Source organism: Engystomops pustulosus, chromosome 8 (genome assembly GCF_040894005.1).
Source record: "Engystomops pustulosus chromosome 8, aEngPut4.maternal, whole genome shotgun sequence".
Taxonomy (NCBI): Eukaryota; Metazoa; Chordata; class Amphibia; order Anura; family Leptodactylidae; genus Engystomops; species Engystomops pustulosus.
This window is the reverse complement of record NC_092418.1, coordinates 32,309,986-32,330,085: the sequence shown is the minus strand read 5'-3', so window position 1 is coordinate 32,330,085 and position 20,100 is coordinate 32,309,986. Positions and strand designations below refer to the sequence as shown.

The 20,100-nt window shown below is 42.8% G+C and overlaps 1 protein-coding gene across 1 annotated transcript in view; it reads left to right on the top strand.

The window, feature by feature from the left end:
- The first annotated feature begins 98 nt into the window (after positions 1–98).
- OTOA (otoancorin) overlaps positions 99–20,100 on the top strand; it is a 49,142-nt gene continuing 29,140 nt past the window's right edge. The window contains exons 1-11 of the mRNA XM_072120570.1: positions 99–124; positions 1,820–1,847; positions 1,958–2,042; positions 2,173–2,304; positions 3,615–3,850; positions 5,219–5,322; positions 7,063–7,169; positions 7,438–7,577; positions 13,466–13,589; positions 15,112–15,327; positions 16,383–16,550. Coding sequence (XP_071976671.1) covers positions 1,834–1,847; positions 1,958–2,042; positions 2,173–2,304; positions 3,615–3,850; positions 5,219–5,322; positions 7,063–7,169; positions 7,438–7,577; positions 13,466–13,589; positions 15,112–15,327; positions 16,383–16,550 — 1,326 coding nt within the window. The 5' untranslated portion in view covers positions 99–124; positions 1,820–1,833. The remainder of the gene's footprint in view (positions 125–1,819; positions 1,848–1,957; positions 2,043–2,172; positions 2,305–3,614; positions 3,851–5,218; positions 5,323–7,062; positions 7,170–7,437; positions 7,578–13,465; positions 13,590–15,111; positions 15,328–16,382; positions 16,551–20,100) is intronic.

Genomic DNA, 20,100 nt, shown 5'->3' with positions numbered 1-20,100 from the left:
CTGGTCAGTACGGCTTATTACATTACCGGCCTTGATCTAGAGGACACCGTCTGGTATAATGTGATTGAGTATCTGTGTGTTATTATTTTGCAGAATGAATTGATATCTGGGAGGTATTTCAATGGTAATGTAATTCCACACATATTATATTCCATTTTTCTCTTCTGTAGTAATGGCTGATAGCGATTCTTTCCAACCCCAACATATACATACATATTTTAAAGAAAATCTACCATTTGATTTCATGCATTATGAAGCAAACATACTTTGAGAATGCTGTAGCTACACTGCTGCAGGCACATATCTTGTTTAATCTCTGAGCTGAGTGGTTTTGCTGAAAAAAACAATTATAAAATTATGATAATAAAGCTCTCTGGCTGCCTCAGTGCTTTTCCTCTTACATTAGTTATGCACTGCACTAGAGAATGATGTAATCACTGTGTTGTCCCTAACAGGCAGAAGTAATCAATTGCTGTACCATCCCCCGGCTGCAGTGTATGAGTGATCCAGGTCAGGTTGATTAGTCCTGTCTGGACTGTTTAGAAAGCTCCTGTGTAATGTGTTTATCAATGGCAGTCTGAAGCACTCCAACTTTCCCAAGGTCCTGAATGTTATAATAGTTTTTTCAGCAAACCACTCAGCACAGGGATTAAACAGGATATGTATCTGCATCAGTGTAGCTACAGCATTCTCAAGGTATGTTGGGTTCATAATGCATGAAATCATATGGTAGATTTCCTTTAATCATAGAAAATCATACTAAATGATGTATGATTTGTAAAGAGCTACAGAATTTGATGGCGCTATATAAATAAAAATTATTACCGGTATTATTCCTCATTATTTCATCCATTTTAATAGAATCTGTGGTCTACCAGTGCAATTTTTTAACGCTTTAACATTTACTGCCTATATACGTAACAAGGACTAAATTGGGAAAGGAGGATTGGTCCTTTCAGTCCTGCTTTCAGTTTTGCTATTTAAAGGGAACCTGTCAGCAGAAATTGGCCTAATAAACCACTATCAGTATGTTGTCAAGCAGCTGAACACCTTCCAGATCATGTTTCTTTCATGACCCAGTGTGGTGGCATCATCCAGAAAATCTACTTTGAAGTGAGATGTAAATTAGTTGTATAAAGTCAAGGAGCAGGAGATTTTAACGCTGAAGTCAAGCTCTCTCTTCCTTAGAAATCCCATTCAGTGTACAGTAATTGATGGCCCTGCATCGGGAGACATCACTTACCAGATGTCTATTATTTCTATGACAGAAGAGTAGGCATTCAGAGCTCCTCACCTTGACTTCAGTGTTGAACTCTCCTCCTCCTTGACTTTATATAATCAATTTACCTCTCACTTCAAAGTTGATTTTCTGGATGATGTCACCCCATTGGATCATGAAATAAACAAAAACTATATGGTGTTACACTGCTTCACAATATTCTGGTTTACTAGGCCAATTGCTGATGACAGGTTCCCTTTAAGGACCTTTGGGGGACCTTCAAAGTTCTACAAAGTATCTTGAATGCATGCTGGCACACATGTATGAGGATTACAGGGATAAAGCCCCCTTCTTTAATATCTCTACAATGAAGCTTTAAACTTTGTGGAAGGTAAGGGTGGCCCCCTAGAAGCTTGGGCCCTGGTCTACCACCCATAACACCCACATGGTAATCTGCTTCATCTACTGGAAAAGATCATGACTAGCATGAGCAGTGGAAAAAAAACAACAACAATTTAAATCAATTAGAACTGAAGTTTTTAGCAATAACATGGTTTAGTTTTAGTTTTCATAAAAATAAAGATGTTCTGCTTGTTTTAGGTCTCCTCCAGATAATGCAATTTCAAAGGTAATTTAACCAAAAACCAGGACATTCTAGTCATAAGCTTTAAGTTAAGTACAATTACAGAGTGGACTGAGCCAGAGGCCACTCATTTACTATTACATATTTTTTTTAAGTGTGAACAGATGGACTCCAGATCTAGAAGACAAAATCCTGCACTATCTCTCCAATCCAAATCCGGCTTATATATTCAGCCTCCAGGTAAAGAATGAATCAAAACCAAATTTATTTTTGTATCTTCCTTGTAAAATTCTGCCATTTTGTAAAATTCGACCAAAAATGATTATGAAACGGTCCATACTGTACAGTAACACTTAGCCGTTTTTTTTAGATATCAGTAAAGAGGTACCTGGCGGATCTTAGTGGTGACCCAGAACTTGTTTTGTCTGAACTAGAACGACTTGATCCTCCCTTATTTGCAAATGCGGTGGAATATCTTTTCAGTGGGAAGAAGGAACATTTTGTAAGTCATATTTCTCAGTAAACATAGGGGGAGATTTATCAGAAGTTTCTTAGAGGAGAACTGTTTTGGTTATCAACAGCAGCCAATCAGAACTCAGCTTCCATTTTCCCACAGCTGTTTCTAAAATTAAAGCTGAGCTCTGATTGGTTTCCATGGGAAACTGGAACAATTTTACCTCAGAAACTTATGATAAATCTCCCCCAATAATGTCAGTTTTGGCCAATGTTGGACTGGGCCTTTGGTCCGCCCTATTTCTCCTCAGAGTCTAAATGATGGACCTATAGCCACAGTAACATAGAATTTTAGAATGCATTTTGTAAATCAGAGACCTTTAAGATATCTTTTCATAGAAAACGTTAAGCGTTTTTTGTATCCAATTAAAGAGAACCTACCACCACGATTCTACCTATAAAGGTAGAACGGGTGGTAGGTGGATGTATGGGACGTGAGGATAGCCCTTTTTAGAGCTAATCCTCACGTCCCGGCTATCTTTTAGAAAACTTTATTAATAAACGTATTATTTAATATGTAAATTTTGTTAAGCGACTACTGGGGCGTGGAGTAGCCGGACATGAGGCTACACGTTGCCGCTACTCCACGCTCCAGTAGTCTCTTTTCTCCTCCTACCCTTACACCCTCCTACCCGGCATCTCGGACAAAGGCACGTAGCTCCTCAGGCGAGGGCGTGTAGCTACGAGGAGCTGCGCGCCAAAGATGTAAGAGTAGGAGGAGAAAAGAGGCTACTGGGACGTAGAGTAGCAGCGGCGTGTAGCCTCATGTCCGGCTACACCACACCCCAGTAGCCGTTTATCAAAATTTACATATTAGCCTAATAAAGTTTTCTAAAAGATAGCGGGGACGTGAGGATTAGCTCTAAAAAGGGCTATCCTCACGTCCCATACATCCACCTACCACCTGATCTACCTTTATAGGTAAATGTTCTGAAACCTCAATAGACTATTGAATAATTTTTAATAAGATTTGGGTATATATCATTTGCATCAAGCAAAGGTTGGCCTGAATATATGGAAATGTATTAGTATCTGGTAATTATCATGATGTAGGGGTTTTTTTTCTTCCCTTCGCACTCTCTCGTCTCTATTTCCGCTTCTAAAGTATGGATCTAGTAAATTTTTAGAAAGAAAAGTTCATTTCATTGATTAGTATGGGGGGAAAATTGTATTTTGGGAGTATATGGTTGGTATATGGCGTTTTTCATATAATTCTTGTTTTTTAAATAAAAATGTAATATTAAGGAATGTTCTTCATAAAAAAACCAAAAAAATTATTTTGTAATGTTTTATGCCAAGGAAATGGCTGCCATTGAAGTGGACTTTGAGAGTATGCGGGATGAAATCTTCCAATCCCCCATTGGAAATCGTAGTTTATTCAACACCACCCTCCAGAAATGCCTCCCAGTACTGTACTCAGCAGAGTGTGTGAAAATACTGGGTCAGGTCACACGTATGTACAGTGGGACTTACCTGCAAACTGATGTGATTGAAAAGCTGCCGACTGAGATACCAGATGAGCCATTCAGAAACCTGTAAGTATAATGCTTTTAAAAATTAAACTTCACTTTTTGTGACTTTAACCAATCAGGTGGAACCAATATTGTTGGCTTGCTAGGGAGGACAGTGTCATTAGTTTACACAATTCTCTTTATTTCTTTTAGATAGAATGAAGAAAATTGACTGTATTTTTATTATACCTGTGTGTTACTGTGTGTTAGTAGTTATGATAGGTGTTTCTGTCTTACCCATCATATGCGAGTGTTGAATTGACTATAAAGTATTAAAGTAATAAAGTACTATAACATTTTTTCTACTTTAGAAAGCCCAATATTATATGCTTGTTATAATTATCACAGCTGGCAGTTTCAATGGCCGTATATAAAAGATGAAATTTATACGATTTCCGCTGACCCATCTAATATGTATAGGGTGAACTTTTCCTCTACAGGATATTTTGGAGGATCAGGCATGTTGGATATCAACATACCCAATCCTTTGTTCATATATGGTCAGTGCTAGTGTCTGAAAGTGGCTTATGTCACTGGAGCTGAGAGTACATGTACATAAAGGGAGTTGAGAGTAATAGCTGTCAGTGGAAGGAGTGTTCAGCAGCGACTAAAGGTTTATGACCACTTATATATCCTGCACAGTTAGAAGAACAAACAGTCTTATGATTATAAAAAAATAGAAAAAAATATGATCAAAAGAAATAATTAATCCTACAGAATAAATAAAATTATATAAAGACCATTAGCAAAATTTTAGAGAAAAAGGGAAGTAATAGTAACATAATATAACATCTATGCTAGTGTCGCCTTCTAAGAATGCTTTGACTTTCCTATGTGTATTGTACATCGCATTCCAGTGTGAACTGTGGCTGATGTTGCTTGCTGTAGTGGGACTGATTGAACCACATTGGTTCCCATTGCTGCTCTGCTCTGATCCAGCAATGGTTATGTAGCTGTGATGGACAGACCCCTGCTCCAGTCATCTGGGCAGAGGCTATTTCTCCACCTATATAGATTCCATTCACAGTTAGGCCCGTTTCTGTTTTCTATTTATTCACTATTCTTTTGATATCACTGGTTTTCTGATCTTGGCTTTTGTATTTTGACTTTTACTTTTGGACACCGATTTTGTGCTGTATTCGCTATTGTCATTGTGACCCGGAGCCCTGACATGTCTTTTGTGTTGTTTGTTTGTGAGTCTTGTTTTGTGTCTTCACTTTGGTGTAGGAAGGGACTGTCTTCTAGTGTTCCATATCACCTAGGATGCACAGAGGCAAGCAGGCAGGTGACATTTGGGGGGTTAAGTAAAGGGCTCACTGTCCCATCTGTCCTCTCTGATTCCAGAGTCCTCATAATACAAGTCAATTCACCTCTCTATATTTTTCTTTGTAGTTCATCTGTATTTAGGGATCTGTATGATAAGCTAAAGGCCAATGACCGGAGAGCCCTATATGAATGGATGACTCAGGTTCTGCAAAAATCCTATACAATCAATGGTAAGTTTATGCTGTGTTTTCCGATTAAAGGGATAGTGTCACAGATAACAGCACGTGTATTCTACTAACAAGAAAGGCCGGGTAACAGGATAGTCTGTGAATAAGAAGCCAAAATCATTGGAGCGAGTCCTGTTTATCTGACCCCATAGTAAGGACACAGAAAAAAGAGTATCTTAGGACAAGTCCATGCACCTTACAATGTCCAATACATAACAAGTAGGATGTAGTTACATCAGATGTTAATGGGGGGCCTTTCTTTTTGGTCCCCATAGGGCATTGCTCAATAGCCCAAAATAAAACAAACCTGGGCCCTGCTCCCACTTTCAGACTACCAAAATGGGTTTACTTAATTGAAAATAACTGGAAGACTCCATTAACAAATACATATTGTCAATGTTCCAAAAATTCTCCATAACGGAGTCTATAGTACTATATTAAGAAAAGCTGACCCAGACATATCTGTTTTTGTAATTACTTTAACCAATCTGTAGTTTCTTTTCTTAAAAAGTTGTGTTCCACTCTTCAAATATTCCTTTTATTAATAATCTGACGATTGGTTTTTATCTTTTTGGTTATTATGGTCCCTGCACAATCTTTAACTCTCATCGCTGATTGGACAATGGTAACCATATGGTAACACTCCGTCAAATAATTAATACATTTCTGTCAGGAATGATAATAAAAGTTGCTCCCAAAAATACAAGTATTTTCTAAAAAACGTGAAAAGAGATGTCTGCTTTAAGCAGTGAATACAGTCATACGGAAGGGCAAATAGTGGATATGATGTAGACATTAGGTCATGGAGCTCATTGGTATAGATTGGCCTCTAGGACCCCAATCATCTCACAAGGTAGAGTAGTAATTGTTTGACGTTCTGCCGGCCCTTGTTGTTGGATATAACCGTTCCCTAAAATAAAGAATTCAATTTGAATCATTTTTTACTGTCGGGCTCCAATTAATTTCTAATATAAATTGCATCCAAACTGAGCTTCCTATCTGGTAATTGGCTCTTATCACTGTGGGTTTTTAGAGGTTCAGCAATTATTTATTTCTGTAGGTTTTTCAAAATAATCAAAGTTTAGCCGAACAATCACATCGGATGAACACTTAAAGGCAAATTTCTACTGTAGACCAGAGTTAAACAAATCCATAATGTTCCCCTGGATTTGCCCCATTAAATGTGTTGTGTAATATGGTTTCTCAGGAAGACATAATGGGTGTAATGGTGTAAAATCATGATTTTGCAAAAGTAGTTCAATCAGCACTCAATTGAATGTAAATATATTGTACTTTTACATCAATGGCAGCCAAAGGTCAAAGAGTTTGACCCTATTTACACAGGTAACAGTCAAAGGTACCGCAAGCCTCCCCAGCTAATGGGTTGAGGACCCAACAAACATTGTGCATGTGACAACACACTACTCTAGGCCAGTTCTGTTAAAAGGGATGTTCAGTCACACCAATCAACAATTTATCACCTATCCTGTTTAAAGAGCCTAATGTGTTGTGACTGGACAACCCCTTTAAAATGAGAAGACTGTCCCGTCTGTAAAAACAGGCAGGAATAGCACCCAATCCAAAATTTGGAGCTTGGTCAGTCATCTCATAAATGGGGCCTGGAGGAAACAATGGTCGTGTGCATGGGTCCATCGAAATAGATTGGGATGGGTGCAAGCCTTTGTAACAACTGCAATTAACAACTAACCCGAACACCATTACTGTTCTGTTACATGTACACAGAGGCCAATGCTTCCATATCATGGGTGACTGCTGAGAGTCTATGGATTTTGGGCCGTTTCATTGTACATCTGTCATTGGATGAAATCAGGAAAATTAGTATCAATGAAGTAAGTAAATAATGTTCTTGTCATCTCTACGATTATAATTTAATACCACAGGCAGTACAGACATACGGGCTGATACCTTTGAATAGAAAGGGTTGTTGGTTTTGGGCATTTCCCATGCTGTACTGTGCTCTGATCACTAGGAAATAGGATGGGGAGGTATGAAAAACTTAGGGTGCCCTACACACTGCTAATTTAACTTGTGCTAAATGTATGAAGAAATAACTTTTATGATTTCATCATTTTGCTTAATGTTTACTTGTATCCTTAGATCCGGAGTTTTATAAGCTATGACAATGCTACAAAGCAGTTGGATACGGTATATGATATTACACAGGATTTAGCAAAAGCATTCCTGGAGCTAATAAATTCTTCCGGGTTTGATATGAGAAACATATCCACTCTATACAGGTAAGGGAAATCTGTCAGCAATAGCTTTATTCCAGGACTAAGCCATTTATAAAAATCAGGACTCATTGAGACGGGCAGAATTGTGCCCATGATCTGGCCACACCAAATGCAGCTAGATCACGGCCACAATAGAAGCCAATGGCTTCCGTGACCTAGTCGGGCGGCTGTGCCACAAAATTTCGGACGTGTCCTGTATTTGGGCAGATTTGCGGTGCGGCCGCCTTTCTGCCTATGGAGGGAGGATGGTCCTCTTCCTCCTCCTTCCGGCCCTGATCTGATCCTAGTGAGCATGCGGCCGTCTAATTGTACCCTTAGTATGAAAATGGCAGACACCGTCATTATTCTGTTACCTATAAATTGATCCACAAACATGTACAGCACATGGATAACAGCCACGTGGCAGCCATATTTTTCACGTTTCCATAGATGTTTGTGGAAAGGTTCGATCCTCAAACACAGGCAGGAAAAGGACCTGCTCTGAGTTTTCTACAGATTCCAGTTGATCTGTGAAAAACACTGTCATGTGCAAGGGTCAATTGAAATCAGGGCCGGATTATAGGCGGGGCTCCCGGGGCTCTAGCCCCGGGGCCCCCACCATCTTGCCCCCCCTAGGAGCCCCCACCAGATCGCACCTCCCGTGCCCCCCCTCATGAGCCGAACGCCGCCCTCCGCCTCCGGGCATAGGTGAGCGCCTCCCCGGCGATTCAGCCCCTGCATAAAGTGCCCGCCCACTCATCCTGCTGCATGGGGAGCCGCCCCCCGCCACTCCGCCCCCACCCCACCCCCTTCGGCACAGGTGACAAGCAACCCTGCTCGCTCCCTGCTCTGCTCAATCCCGGCTTAACACCGCCCCCGGCTCCCCGCCCCCTGCTCCGCTCACTCGCTCCCCGCTCCGCTCAATCACCACCCCCCGCTCCCCGCTCCGCTCGCTCACCACCCCCCGCTCCGCTCGCTCAGCTCACCACCCCCCGCTCCCCTCGCTCACCACCCCCCGCTCCCCTCGCTCACCACCCCCCGCTCCCCGCTCAGCTCGCTCACCACCCCCCGCTCCCCTCTCTCACCCCGCTCCCCGCTCTCACCCCACCCCACCCCCGCTCCCCGCTCTCACCCCCCCCCCGCTCCCCGCTCAGCTCGCTCACTCCCCGCTCAACACCCCGTCCCCGTCCCCCGCACGAAACATGCACCCGCCAACCCCCCCCCCCTCCCGGCCGAATAAGCAACCGACCGACTTCCCCCCCCCCCTCGCGAACAAGCACTGGCAAGACCCCCCACCCGTCCGAACAAACAGGCACCTGGTCAACCCTAACAGGTAAGTATATACATATGTGTTTTTCTGTGTGTGTATATATGTATATACAGTGTATATACAGTGTATATGTGTATATACAGTGTATATGTGTATATATGTATATACAGTGTATATATTCATCTACTGTGTATATATGTATATACTGTGTATTTATGCATCTACTGTGTATATATGTATATACTGTGTATTTATGCATCTACTGTGTATATATGTATATACTGTGTATTTATGCATCTACTGAGTATATATGTATATACTGTATATACATTCATCTACTGTGTAAATGTGTATATATGTATATGCTGTGCATATATGCATCTACTGTGTATATGTGTATATATGCATCTACTGTGTATATATGTATATACTGTGTATAGATGTATATACTGTGTATAGATGTATATACTGTGTATAGATGCATCTACTGTGTATAGATGCATATACTGTGTTTAGACACGCATATATTTATATAAGCATATATGTGTGTACATTTATATATATGTGAATGATGTGGTTTTTGTATATACTGTGTATATGGAATATATGTATATACTCTATATATATATACATATGTACATATATATATGTTTTGTGCTGTCGCCGCTGTATGTAGCAGTGTTACTGGGGATGAGGCGTCTGTATGTAGTGGTGTTACTGGGGCTGAGGCGGCTGTATGTAGTGGTGTTACTGGGGATGAGGCGGCTGTATGTAGCAGTGTTACTGGGGATGAGGCGGCTGTATGTAGCAGTGTTACTGGGGATGAGGCGGCTGTATGTAGTGGTGTTACTGGGGATGAGCCGGCTGTATGTAGCTGTGTTACTGGGGATGAGGCGGCTGTATGTAGCGGTGTTACTGGGGGGGAGGCGGCTGTATGTAGCGGTGTTACTGGGGTGAGGCGGCTGTATGTAGCAGTGTTACTGGGGTGAGGCGGCTGTATGTAGCAGTGTTACTGGGGTGAGGCGGCTGTATGTAGCTGTGTTACTGGGGTGAGGCGGCTGTATGTAGCTGTGTTACTGGGATGAGGCGGCTGTATGTAGCAGTGTTACTGGGGTGAGGCGGCTGTATGTAGCAGTGTTACTGAGGTGAGGCGGCTGTCTGTAGCAGTGTTACTGGGGTGAGGCGTCTGTATGTAGCAGTGTTACTGGGGTGAGGCGGCTGTATGTAGCTGTGTTACTGGGGTGAGGCGGCTGTATGTAGCAGTGTTACTGGGGTGAGGCGGCTGTATGTAGCAGTGTTACTGGGGTGAGGCGGCTGTATGTAGCAGTGTTACTGGGGTGAGGCGGCTGTATGTAGCAGTGTTACTGGGGTGAGGCGTCTGTATGTAGCAGTGTTACTGGGGTGAGGCGGCTGTATGTAGCAGTGTTACTGGGGTGAGGCGGCTGTATGTAGCAGTGTTACTGGGGTGAGGCGGCTGTATGTAGCTGTGTTACTGGGGTGAGGCGTCTGTATGTAGCTGTGTTACTGGGGGCGAGCCGGCTGTATGTAGCTGTGTTACTGGGGGCGAGGCGGCTGTATGTAGCTGTGTTACTGGGGTGAGGCGTCTGTATGTAGCAGTGTTACTGGGGTGAGGCGTCTGTATGTAGCAGTGTTACTGGGGTGAGGCGGCTGTATGTAGCTGTGTTACTGGGGTGAGGCGGCTGTATGTAGCTGTGTTATAGGGGATGAGGCGGCTGTATGTAGCAGTGTTACTGGGGTGAGGCGGCTGTATGTAGCAGTGTTACTGGGGTGAGGCGGCTGTATGTAGCAGTGTTACTGGGGTGAGGCGGCTGTATGTAGCAGTGTTACTGGGGTGAGGCGTCTGTATGTAGCAGTGTTACTGGGGTGAGGCGGCTGTATGTAGCAGTGTTACTGGGGTGAGGCGGCTGTATGTAGCAGTGTTACTGGGGTGAGGCGTCTGTATGTAGCAGTGTTACTGGGGTGAGGCGTCTGTATGTAGCAGTGTTACTGGGGTGAGGCGGCTGTATGTAGCAGTGTTACTGGGGTGAGGCGGCTGTATGTAGCTGTGTTACTGGGGTGAGGCGGCTGTATGTAGCAGTGTTACTGGGGTGAGGCGGCTGTATGTAGCAGTGTTACTGGGGTGAGGCGGCTGTATGTAGCTGTGTTACTGGGGTGAGGCGGCTGTATGTAGCAGTGTTACTGGGGTGAGGCGTCTGTATGTAGCAGTGTTACTGGGGATGAGGCGGCTGTATGTAGCTGTGTTACTGGGGTGAGGCGTCTGTATGTAGCAGTGTTACTGGGGTGAGGCGTCTGTATGTAGCAGTGTTACTGGGGATGAGGCGGCTTTATGTAGCTGTGTTACTGGGGGGTTAGGCGGCTGTATGTAGCAGTGTTACTGGGGTGAGGCGTCTGTATGTAGCAGTGTTACTGGGGTGAGGCGGCTGTATGTAGCAGTGTTACTGGGGTGAGGCGGCTGTATGTAGCTGTGTTACTGGGGTGAGGCGGCTGTATGTAGCTGTGTTACTGGGGTGAGGCGTCTGTATGTAGCAGTGTTACTGGGGTGAGGCGGCTGTATGTAGCTGTGTTATAGGGGATGAGGCGGCTGTATGTAGCAGTGTTACTGGGGTGAGGCGGCTGTATGTAGCTGTGTTACTGGGGGCGAGGCGGCTGTATGTAGCTGTGTTACTGGGGGCGAGGTGGCTGTATGTAGCTGTGTAACTGGGGTGAGGCGTCTGTATGTAGCTGTGTTACTGGGATGAGGCGGCTGTATGTAGCAGTGTTACTGGGGTGAAGCGGCTGTATGTAGCTGTGTTACTGGGGGCGAGGCGGCTGTATGTAGCTGTGTTACTGGGGGCGAGGTGGCTGTATGTAGCTGTGTAACTGGGGTGAGGCGTCTGTATGTAGCTATGTTACTGGGATGAGGCGGCTGTATGTAGCTGTGTTACTGGGGTGAGGCGGCTGTATGTAGCTGTGTTACTGGGGGCGAGGCGGCTGTATGTAGCTGTGTTACTGGGGGCGAGGTGGCTGTATGTAGCTGTGTAACTGGGGTGAGGCGTCTGTATGTAGCTGTGTTACTGGGATGAGGCGGCTGTATGTAGCTGTGTTACTGGGATGAGGCGGCTGTATGTAGCTGTGTTACTGGGATGAGGCGGCTGTATGTAGCTGTGTTACTGGGGTGAGGCGGCTGTATGTAGCTGTGTTACTGGGGGCGAGGCGGCTGTATGTAGCTGTGTTACTGGGGGCGAGGTGGCTGTATGTAGCTGTGTAACTGGGGTGAGGCGTCTGTATGTAGCTATGTTACTGGGATGAGGCGGCTGTATGTAGCTGTGTTACTGGGGTGAGGCGGCTGTATGTAGCTGTGTTACTGGGGGCGAGGCGGCTGTATGTAGCTGTGTTACTGGGGGCGAGGTGGCTGTATGTAGCTGTGTAACTGGGGTGAGGCGTCTGTATGTAGCTGTGTTACTGGGATGAGGCGGCTGTATGTAGCTGTGTTACTGGGGGCGAGGTGGCTGTATGTAGCTGTGTAACTGGGGTGAGGCGTCTGTATGTAGCTGTGTTACTGGGATGAGGCGGCTGTATGTAGCTGTGTTACTGGGATGAGGCGGCTGTATGTAGCTGTGTTACTGGGATGAGGCGGCTGTATGTAGCTGTGTTACTGGGGTGAGGCGGCTGTATGTAGCTGTGTTACTGGGGGCGAGGCGGCTGTATGTAGCTGTGTTACCGGGGGCGAGGTGGCTGTATGTAGCTGTGTAACTGGGGTGAGGCGTCTGTATGTAGCTATGTTACTGGGATGAGGCGGCTGTATGTAGCTGTGTTACTGGGGTGAGGCGGCTGTATGTAGCTGTGTTACTGGGGGCGAGGCGGCTGTATGTAGCTGTGTTACTGGGGGCGAGGTGGCTGTATGTAGCTGTGTAACTGGGGTGAGGCGTCTGTATGTAGCTGTGTTACTGGGATGAGGCGGCTGTATGTAGCTGTGTTACTGGGATGAGGCGGCTGTATGTAGCTGTGTTACTGCTGGGATAGTGGAAAGGAAGCAGGAGGACGTGTGTGTACACTACACTTAGTGGGGGCCTCCACCAGATTTTGCGCCCAAGGGCCCCCACCAACCTTAATCCGGCCCTGATTGAAATGAATGTGTCAGTGTGCCCATTGCAAAGCACATGTACAAAAACAATGTTTATTCATATTCAAGGGATATTTGATATTTGAATTTGGGCTTCAATTTAATGTCATTGTGCAGCACTTCACAATTCAAGAAAATGATAAGAAATTGATGCGAAAATGGCAATAAACCATTAGCAAGAGAATAATAAAAATGGGTTCATATAGATGTTCATATAGTCGTTCATGAAGTGTAAAGAGAAGGGATTCATAGATCCAGGACTGATTTTAAAAGGAATGTTTGACACATTGGGCACTACATGTGTGTATGTTTGTGTCTGTAATTTAGTTTATGTTTCAAAATGAATTGCCCCTTTAAGAAAGCTCTGCATTAGGACAGTGGGTATAAAATGTGCACCTTTGCTGCTGTCATGGATAGTGTGTACAGACGTTATCACTGAGCTGAGCAGGGGTACAGAGCTTAGAAAGATATCCATCTGTAAGAACACGTCTGTGACTTTTGTTCCATTGTCCCTTGTAGACTGGGTTTACTCGTCTGCTTCTATGATGATATACAAGATCTTGATTCTGTGATAGCAAAAGCTTTATTGCATCAGATGATAAAGTGCAACCAGCTGAGGGGCTTCCGAGCTGATGTACAAAAGGTGGGGGATGAAAAAACTTCATAAAGTGGATTTAATGGAAAAGAGTATACATGTATTATGCATTATTATTATTATACTATTTTGTAGTGTTATTTAAACAATTACTAATCTTTTAGAGGGGTATCATATTGTATAGGCGTCTAAGGAGAAAGGACAGCAGTGAGTAGGAGATGACACGCTGATATGGACAGAGGTTGTTGGAGCCAAATAGTACATTTCTGTCTGAACCTAAGGGCTTCATTCTGCAGTTGCTTCTCTATAAAATCCTTTATGATGATTCTGTTGAGGAGCAGATTTAGTATGAGCAGTGTATGGGCTACAACATAGCAGCCAGTCTTCACTCACCGGCTCTTAGAAAACTGGGAATTAGATATTGGGGCACATTTACTTACCTGTCCGACGAAGTTCCCCAAAAGTGCATTGTCCGACGAGAAGATTCTCTGATGAAGTAGATTCTCTGATTCTGGGGTCACATTTGGTGTTTCTGCATTCCAAGAGCCAACATCCATAATGAGGAATGAGACATAGTGGGGCACATTTACTTACCCGACCGCTGGAGTTCACCGAAAGTGCATTGTCCGACGATAATGCACTATGCTGCGATTCACTAATATTGTGCGCCCGATATCCTGAATGTGTCGCACCCATGCTCAGGTCCGACAGAGTTCACCTTCTTCTTCCCGGTGCATGTAAGTGCATTGTCTTGCGACACAATTTGAAAGTTAAATCCCGTGCTCAGTCCGAATCAGTCGGCACGCCCCCCGATATCTGTCAGCATGAAAGCCGGCACCACTGCGCCAAAAACGGATCGCGTGCGACACAATCCCAGCCCAGACACCTGTTAAATACCTGTCACAGCCATGCAAACCCCGAAAATGTCGGAAAGTCCCGACCCTTAGTAAATAAGCCCTATTGTGTCAGCACAGAAAGTAAGTAGAATATGAGTTATATAATAGATAGTGTTACCCCATAATACATATTGTACTTCTTATAGCACAACTTCGTTGCTATAAATCCCAATTTAGCAGCGTTACGCTTTCCACAGGAAGCAATGACACAGATGTGAACAGAATCTGTGTGTCAGGAAACCAAAGATCCATCTCGCCGCTTTGGTCCAGGGGACAGAAGGAAAGAGGCCCCCCCCACGTGCGCCCAAGCTTTATAAAAGATATACTTTTCATTGTTGGATCCCTGCAGTGATCCTTCTTATTCGCAGCCATAAGCATGACACTTAAAAAACGCACTCTAGCCCCCCCAACATGTTTTGCCGGTGAAACCAACGTCATCAGGGGATCGGGGCTATAGTAGGGCCAATCCCCAAAAGCCAGCGGCCTTGAAACCCACCCCCTATAGTCCTCCACCCCTTCTCTACTCATTTTGGTGCTTATTATTTTAACTATATTTATGTTTTCAAAACACAGAGAATTGATATTTAACTCAATCATTGCTGTTTGTGGGCTTATTTGTTTTTTTTTATTAATAATATATTTAAAATAAAAATAAATATTTGTCCTTTTCACAGTTAAAGTCTCAGTTCCTCCAGATAGCTATCGTGAATCAGACCTTAAATGAAAACCTGGGCTCTCTCTCCGATGCTGTGGTTGGACTGACCATATCCCAGCTGGAATCATTATCTCCGGAATCTGTGCAGAACGCTATCCTAACACTGCAGCAGGTCTCAGGGTGGACAAAGAGCCAGATTATAATCCTTACAAGGAAGTTTCTCCACTCTGAGAAGGTAAAGCAGAAGTAGAACTACATTAGAGTATGACTGGAAAGGCTAGAATAGAAGACAAGGAAGATACAAGAAACTATTGGGAACCATGAACACATAAGAGACTGCATTATATATATCACAAAGCTAATGTAACCTAAAAGGAACCTGTCAGCAGATTTTACATCACTAAACTACTATACCCCTTTGGAAGGGAATATGTTATTTCTAGAATTCCCTGTTGTATGTGAAATCTCTCCCCTTTTCCTATAAAAAAAAATCCTCAAAAATCACGTGGAAAGGATCTGAGAAGAGTCATTTTTTCCTGAGATGAATGAAGGTTAAAGGCTCTGGAGAGGTGTGACTTCAGATGGCCCTTTCTTCGTTACTGTAGTACCTAGAAACATAAGAATCTCATCTTAGATTGAATAAGGTTTGTGGTTCTGTGATCTACAGTTAAAAGACACAGACAGCTCACATTTCCAAATTTGTCTTAAGCTGTCTGTATATTTGGTTCTGTATGTCACAGAACCACAAGCCTGATGCAAAATGAAATCTAAGATTCTTTTCTTTAACATGACATAGCATCATGTTTCTAGGTACTATAGAACTGAAGATAGGGACATCTAAATTGACTGCAGTCTCTAAACTTGACTCATCTCTGGGAAATATGTCTCTTCTTTGTTCATTTTCACATGACTTTGGAGTAGATTTTTTTTTACAGGTAAGCGGATAACATTTTAGATATAAGATAAAATTCAAGAAAGAACATTTCATACTCTACCTGAGGGGGCTTGAAGGTCTGCTGACAGGTCCTCTTTTTGTACTAAGGCTCTGTACCACAATGCAAAATCTGTCACTACCCCGTCCTACTATGTGATGTTTCTAATTCTAGTGTTTCTTATATGACATGTGCTTTTAGGATCTTTGGCAATAGGACCCAGTCGTGACCACCACCTATGTGTCCCTATAACTCATCCCCAATTGCTCTTAACCCTAAGAGGATTGTCCCTGGTCAATCACAGTATTTTGTGGCTACTATCATAATACCTGTCCTTTAATATCATTTTACATTTTAGGTTTTGACGTTTTCTAATGTGAGTCAACTGGGAGAACTCGTGTCGGGAGTCAGTGCAGATTCATTGTATGAGATGAATTCCCAGGATTTTTTAATGGCTCTCAAAAGTGGTCTCTTCCAACATGCACCATATTTTACCCCCGCACAACAAGAAAGCATTTTGAGCAAGGTAACCTGAGATTTATTTACCATAAGTAAATTGATAAAGGGAACATGTCACATTAATAACACAATTGTTTCTATAGCCATCAAGTTACTGAGAAGAAATTGTACACAGTAAATTGTATATACAGACAGCAGGTTAAAGAGCAGGAGGAGCTGAGTAGATTGTACATAGTGGGGCAGATTTACTTACGCGGTCCATTCGCGATCCAGCGGCGCGTTCTCTGCGGTGGATTCGGATCATCCGGCGATTCACTAAAGCAGTTCCTTCGATGTCCACCAGGTGTCGCTGCTGCGCTGAAGTCCGCCGAGGTCCGCCGGAGTTCACGATCCTATTCTTGGTGAAGGTAAGCGCGTGTCCAGCTACACTTTTTTTTTTTTAAATGCGGCGGGTTTTCCGAATCCGTCGGGTTTTCGTTAGGCCACACACCCCAATTTCCGTCGCGTGCATGCCGGCACCAATGCGCCACAATCCGGGGGCAATTCAGGAAAATTCGCCGCAAATCGGAGATATTCCGGTAACACGTCGGGAAACCGCGATTCGGGCCCTTAGTAAATGACCCCCAGTGTCCTATCTACAGACAGCATGTTATAGAGCAGGAGGAGCTGAACAGATTATACATAGTGTCATATCCACAGGCAGCATGTTATAGAGCAGGAGGAGCTGAACAGATTATACATAGTGTCATATCCACAGGCAGCATGTTTTAGAGCAGGAGGAGCTGAGCAGATTGTACATAGTACCATATCAACAGGCAGAATGTTATATAGAGCAGGAACAGGTAAACCAATTGGACATAGTGGGGCACATTCAGGGGCGGACTGGGAATTTAAAATGGCCCTGGAAAAAAATATAAAAGTGGCCCCATCTTATGGGCGGAGTCAAAACAAGTGGGTGTGGTCAGATAATGTGGGTGGAGTTATAACAGACAAATTGTTGGTAGATGGCCTTAATGCAAAACAAGAACATCTTTTGCTAGTAAGTGAATAGAATGTGCAAGGATTGTGACCTGTGGATCAGTAAATTATGCCTTAATTACCTTTCCCTTGTGCCATACATGTAGAATTCAGAGAAAGAATATATTGATACTGCCTCCTATGTACAGGAATAATGCTACAATAACACATTTAGAATAACACATTCAATCCTGCCTTCTATATACAAAATAAAACTACTACAATACCTTCTCCCATGTGCAAGCCAACTACTATAATACTGCCTCCTATGTACAGGAATATAACTATTATAATACTGCCCCCTATGTACAAGAATATAACTACTATAATACTGCCCCCTATGTACAAGAATATAACTACTATAATACTGCCCCCCTATGTGCAAGAATATAACTACTATAATACTGCCCTCCTATGTACAGGAATATAAGTACTATAATACTGCCCCTTATGTACAAGAATATAACTACTATAATACTGCCCCCTATGTACAAGAATATAACTACTATAATACTGCCCCCTATGTACAAGAATATAAATACTATAATACTGCCCCCTATGTACAGGAATATAACTACTATAATACTGCCCCTATGTACAAGAATATAACTACTATAATACTGCCCCCTATGTACAAGAATATAACTACTATAATACTGCACTCTATGTACAGGAATATAACTACTATAATACTGCCCCCTATGTACAAGAATATAAATACTATAATACTGTCCCTATGTACAAGAATATAACTACTATAATACTGCCCCTATGTACAGGAATATAACTACTATAATACTTCCCCCTATGTACAGGAATATAACTATTATAATACTGCTCCTATGTACAGGAATATAACTACTATAATACTGCCCCCTATGTACAGGAATATAACTACTATAACACTGCCCCCTATGTACAACAATATAACTACTATAATACTGCACCCTATGTACAAGAATATAACTACTATAATACTGCCCCCTATGTACAGGAATATAACTACTATAATACTGCCCCCTATGTACAACAATATAACTACTATAATACTGCACCCTATGTACAAGAATATAACTACTATAATACTGCCCCCTATGTATAGGAATATAACTACTATAATACTGCCCCTATGTACAAGAATATAACTGCTATACTACTGCCCCCTATGTACAAGAATATAACTACTATAATACTGCCTCCTATGTACAGGAATATAACTACTATAATACTGCCTCCTATGTACAGGAATATAACTACTATAATACTGCCCCCTATTTACAGGAATATAACTACTATAATACTGCCCCCTATGTACAGGAATATAACTACTATAATACTGCCCCCTATGTACAAGAATATAACTACTATAATACTGCCCCCTATGTACAGGAATATAACTACTATAATACTGCCCCCTATGTACAAGAATATAACTACTATAATACTGCCCCCTATGTACAAGAATATAACTACTATAATACTGCCCCCTATGTATAGGAATATAACTACTATAATACTGCCCCTATGTACAAGAATATAACTACTATAATACTGCCCCCTATGTACAGGAATATAACTCCTTTAATACTTCTCCTATGTACAGGAATATAACTACTATAATACTGCCCCCTATGTACAGGAATATAACTACTATAATACTGCCCCCTATGTACAAGAATATAACTCCTATAATACTGGCTCCTATGTACAAGAATATAACTACTATAATACTGCCCCCTATGTACAAGAATATAACTCCTATAATACTGGCTCCTATGTACAAGAATATAACTACTATAATACTGCCCCCTATGTACAAGAATATAACTACTATAATACTGCCCCCTATGTACAGGAATATAACTACTATAATACTGCCCCCTATGTACAGGAATATAACTACTATAATACTGCCCCCTATGTATAAGAATATAACTACTATAATACTGCCCCTATGTACAGGAATATAACTACTATAATACTGCCCCCTATGTACAGGAATATAACTACTATAATACTGCCCCCTGTGTACAGGAATATAACTACTATAATACTGCCCCCTATGTACAAGAATATAACTACTATAATACTGTCCCCTATGTACAGGAATATAACTACTATAATACTACATATATACACAGAAGCGAACATGAAAAAAATCAGTATTTATCATATACAGAAAACACATGAGATCCTCACCTTTTGCATCCAGTGACATCAGGTGACGTCTCCTCGGATTGTACTCGTTCCTCATCTTCTCCATTAGTTCCACCATCACCTTGTCTCTTCCTCCAGGTACACAGCTTTCCTGCAGAGTTTACCACACAGACGTCTTATGTTCTGCACTTTCCCATTGTCCCTTAACTGTCCCTTCTTCTGCTACCAGCAATACTGTGCCCCAAATACTGTAATAGAGCCCTCTACAATATTAGTACCACACAAATAGTGCCCCATAATGTAACTGTAATGGGAGGGATAATTTATTTCTTCTTTCTCTCCTTTAACCCCCCCCCCCCCCCCCCACCACCACCACTGACCCAACCCAGTATTGATAGAGCTCCTACTATGACCCAGGCATAAAAATAATGGCCCCAGCCCGC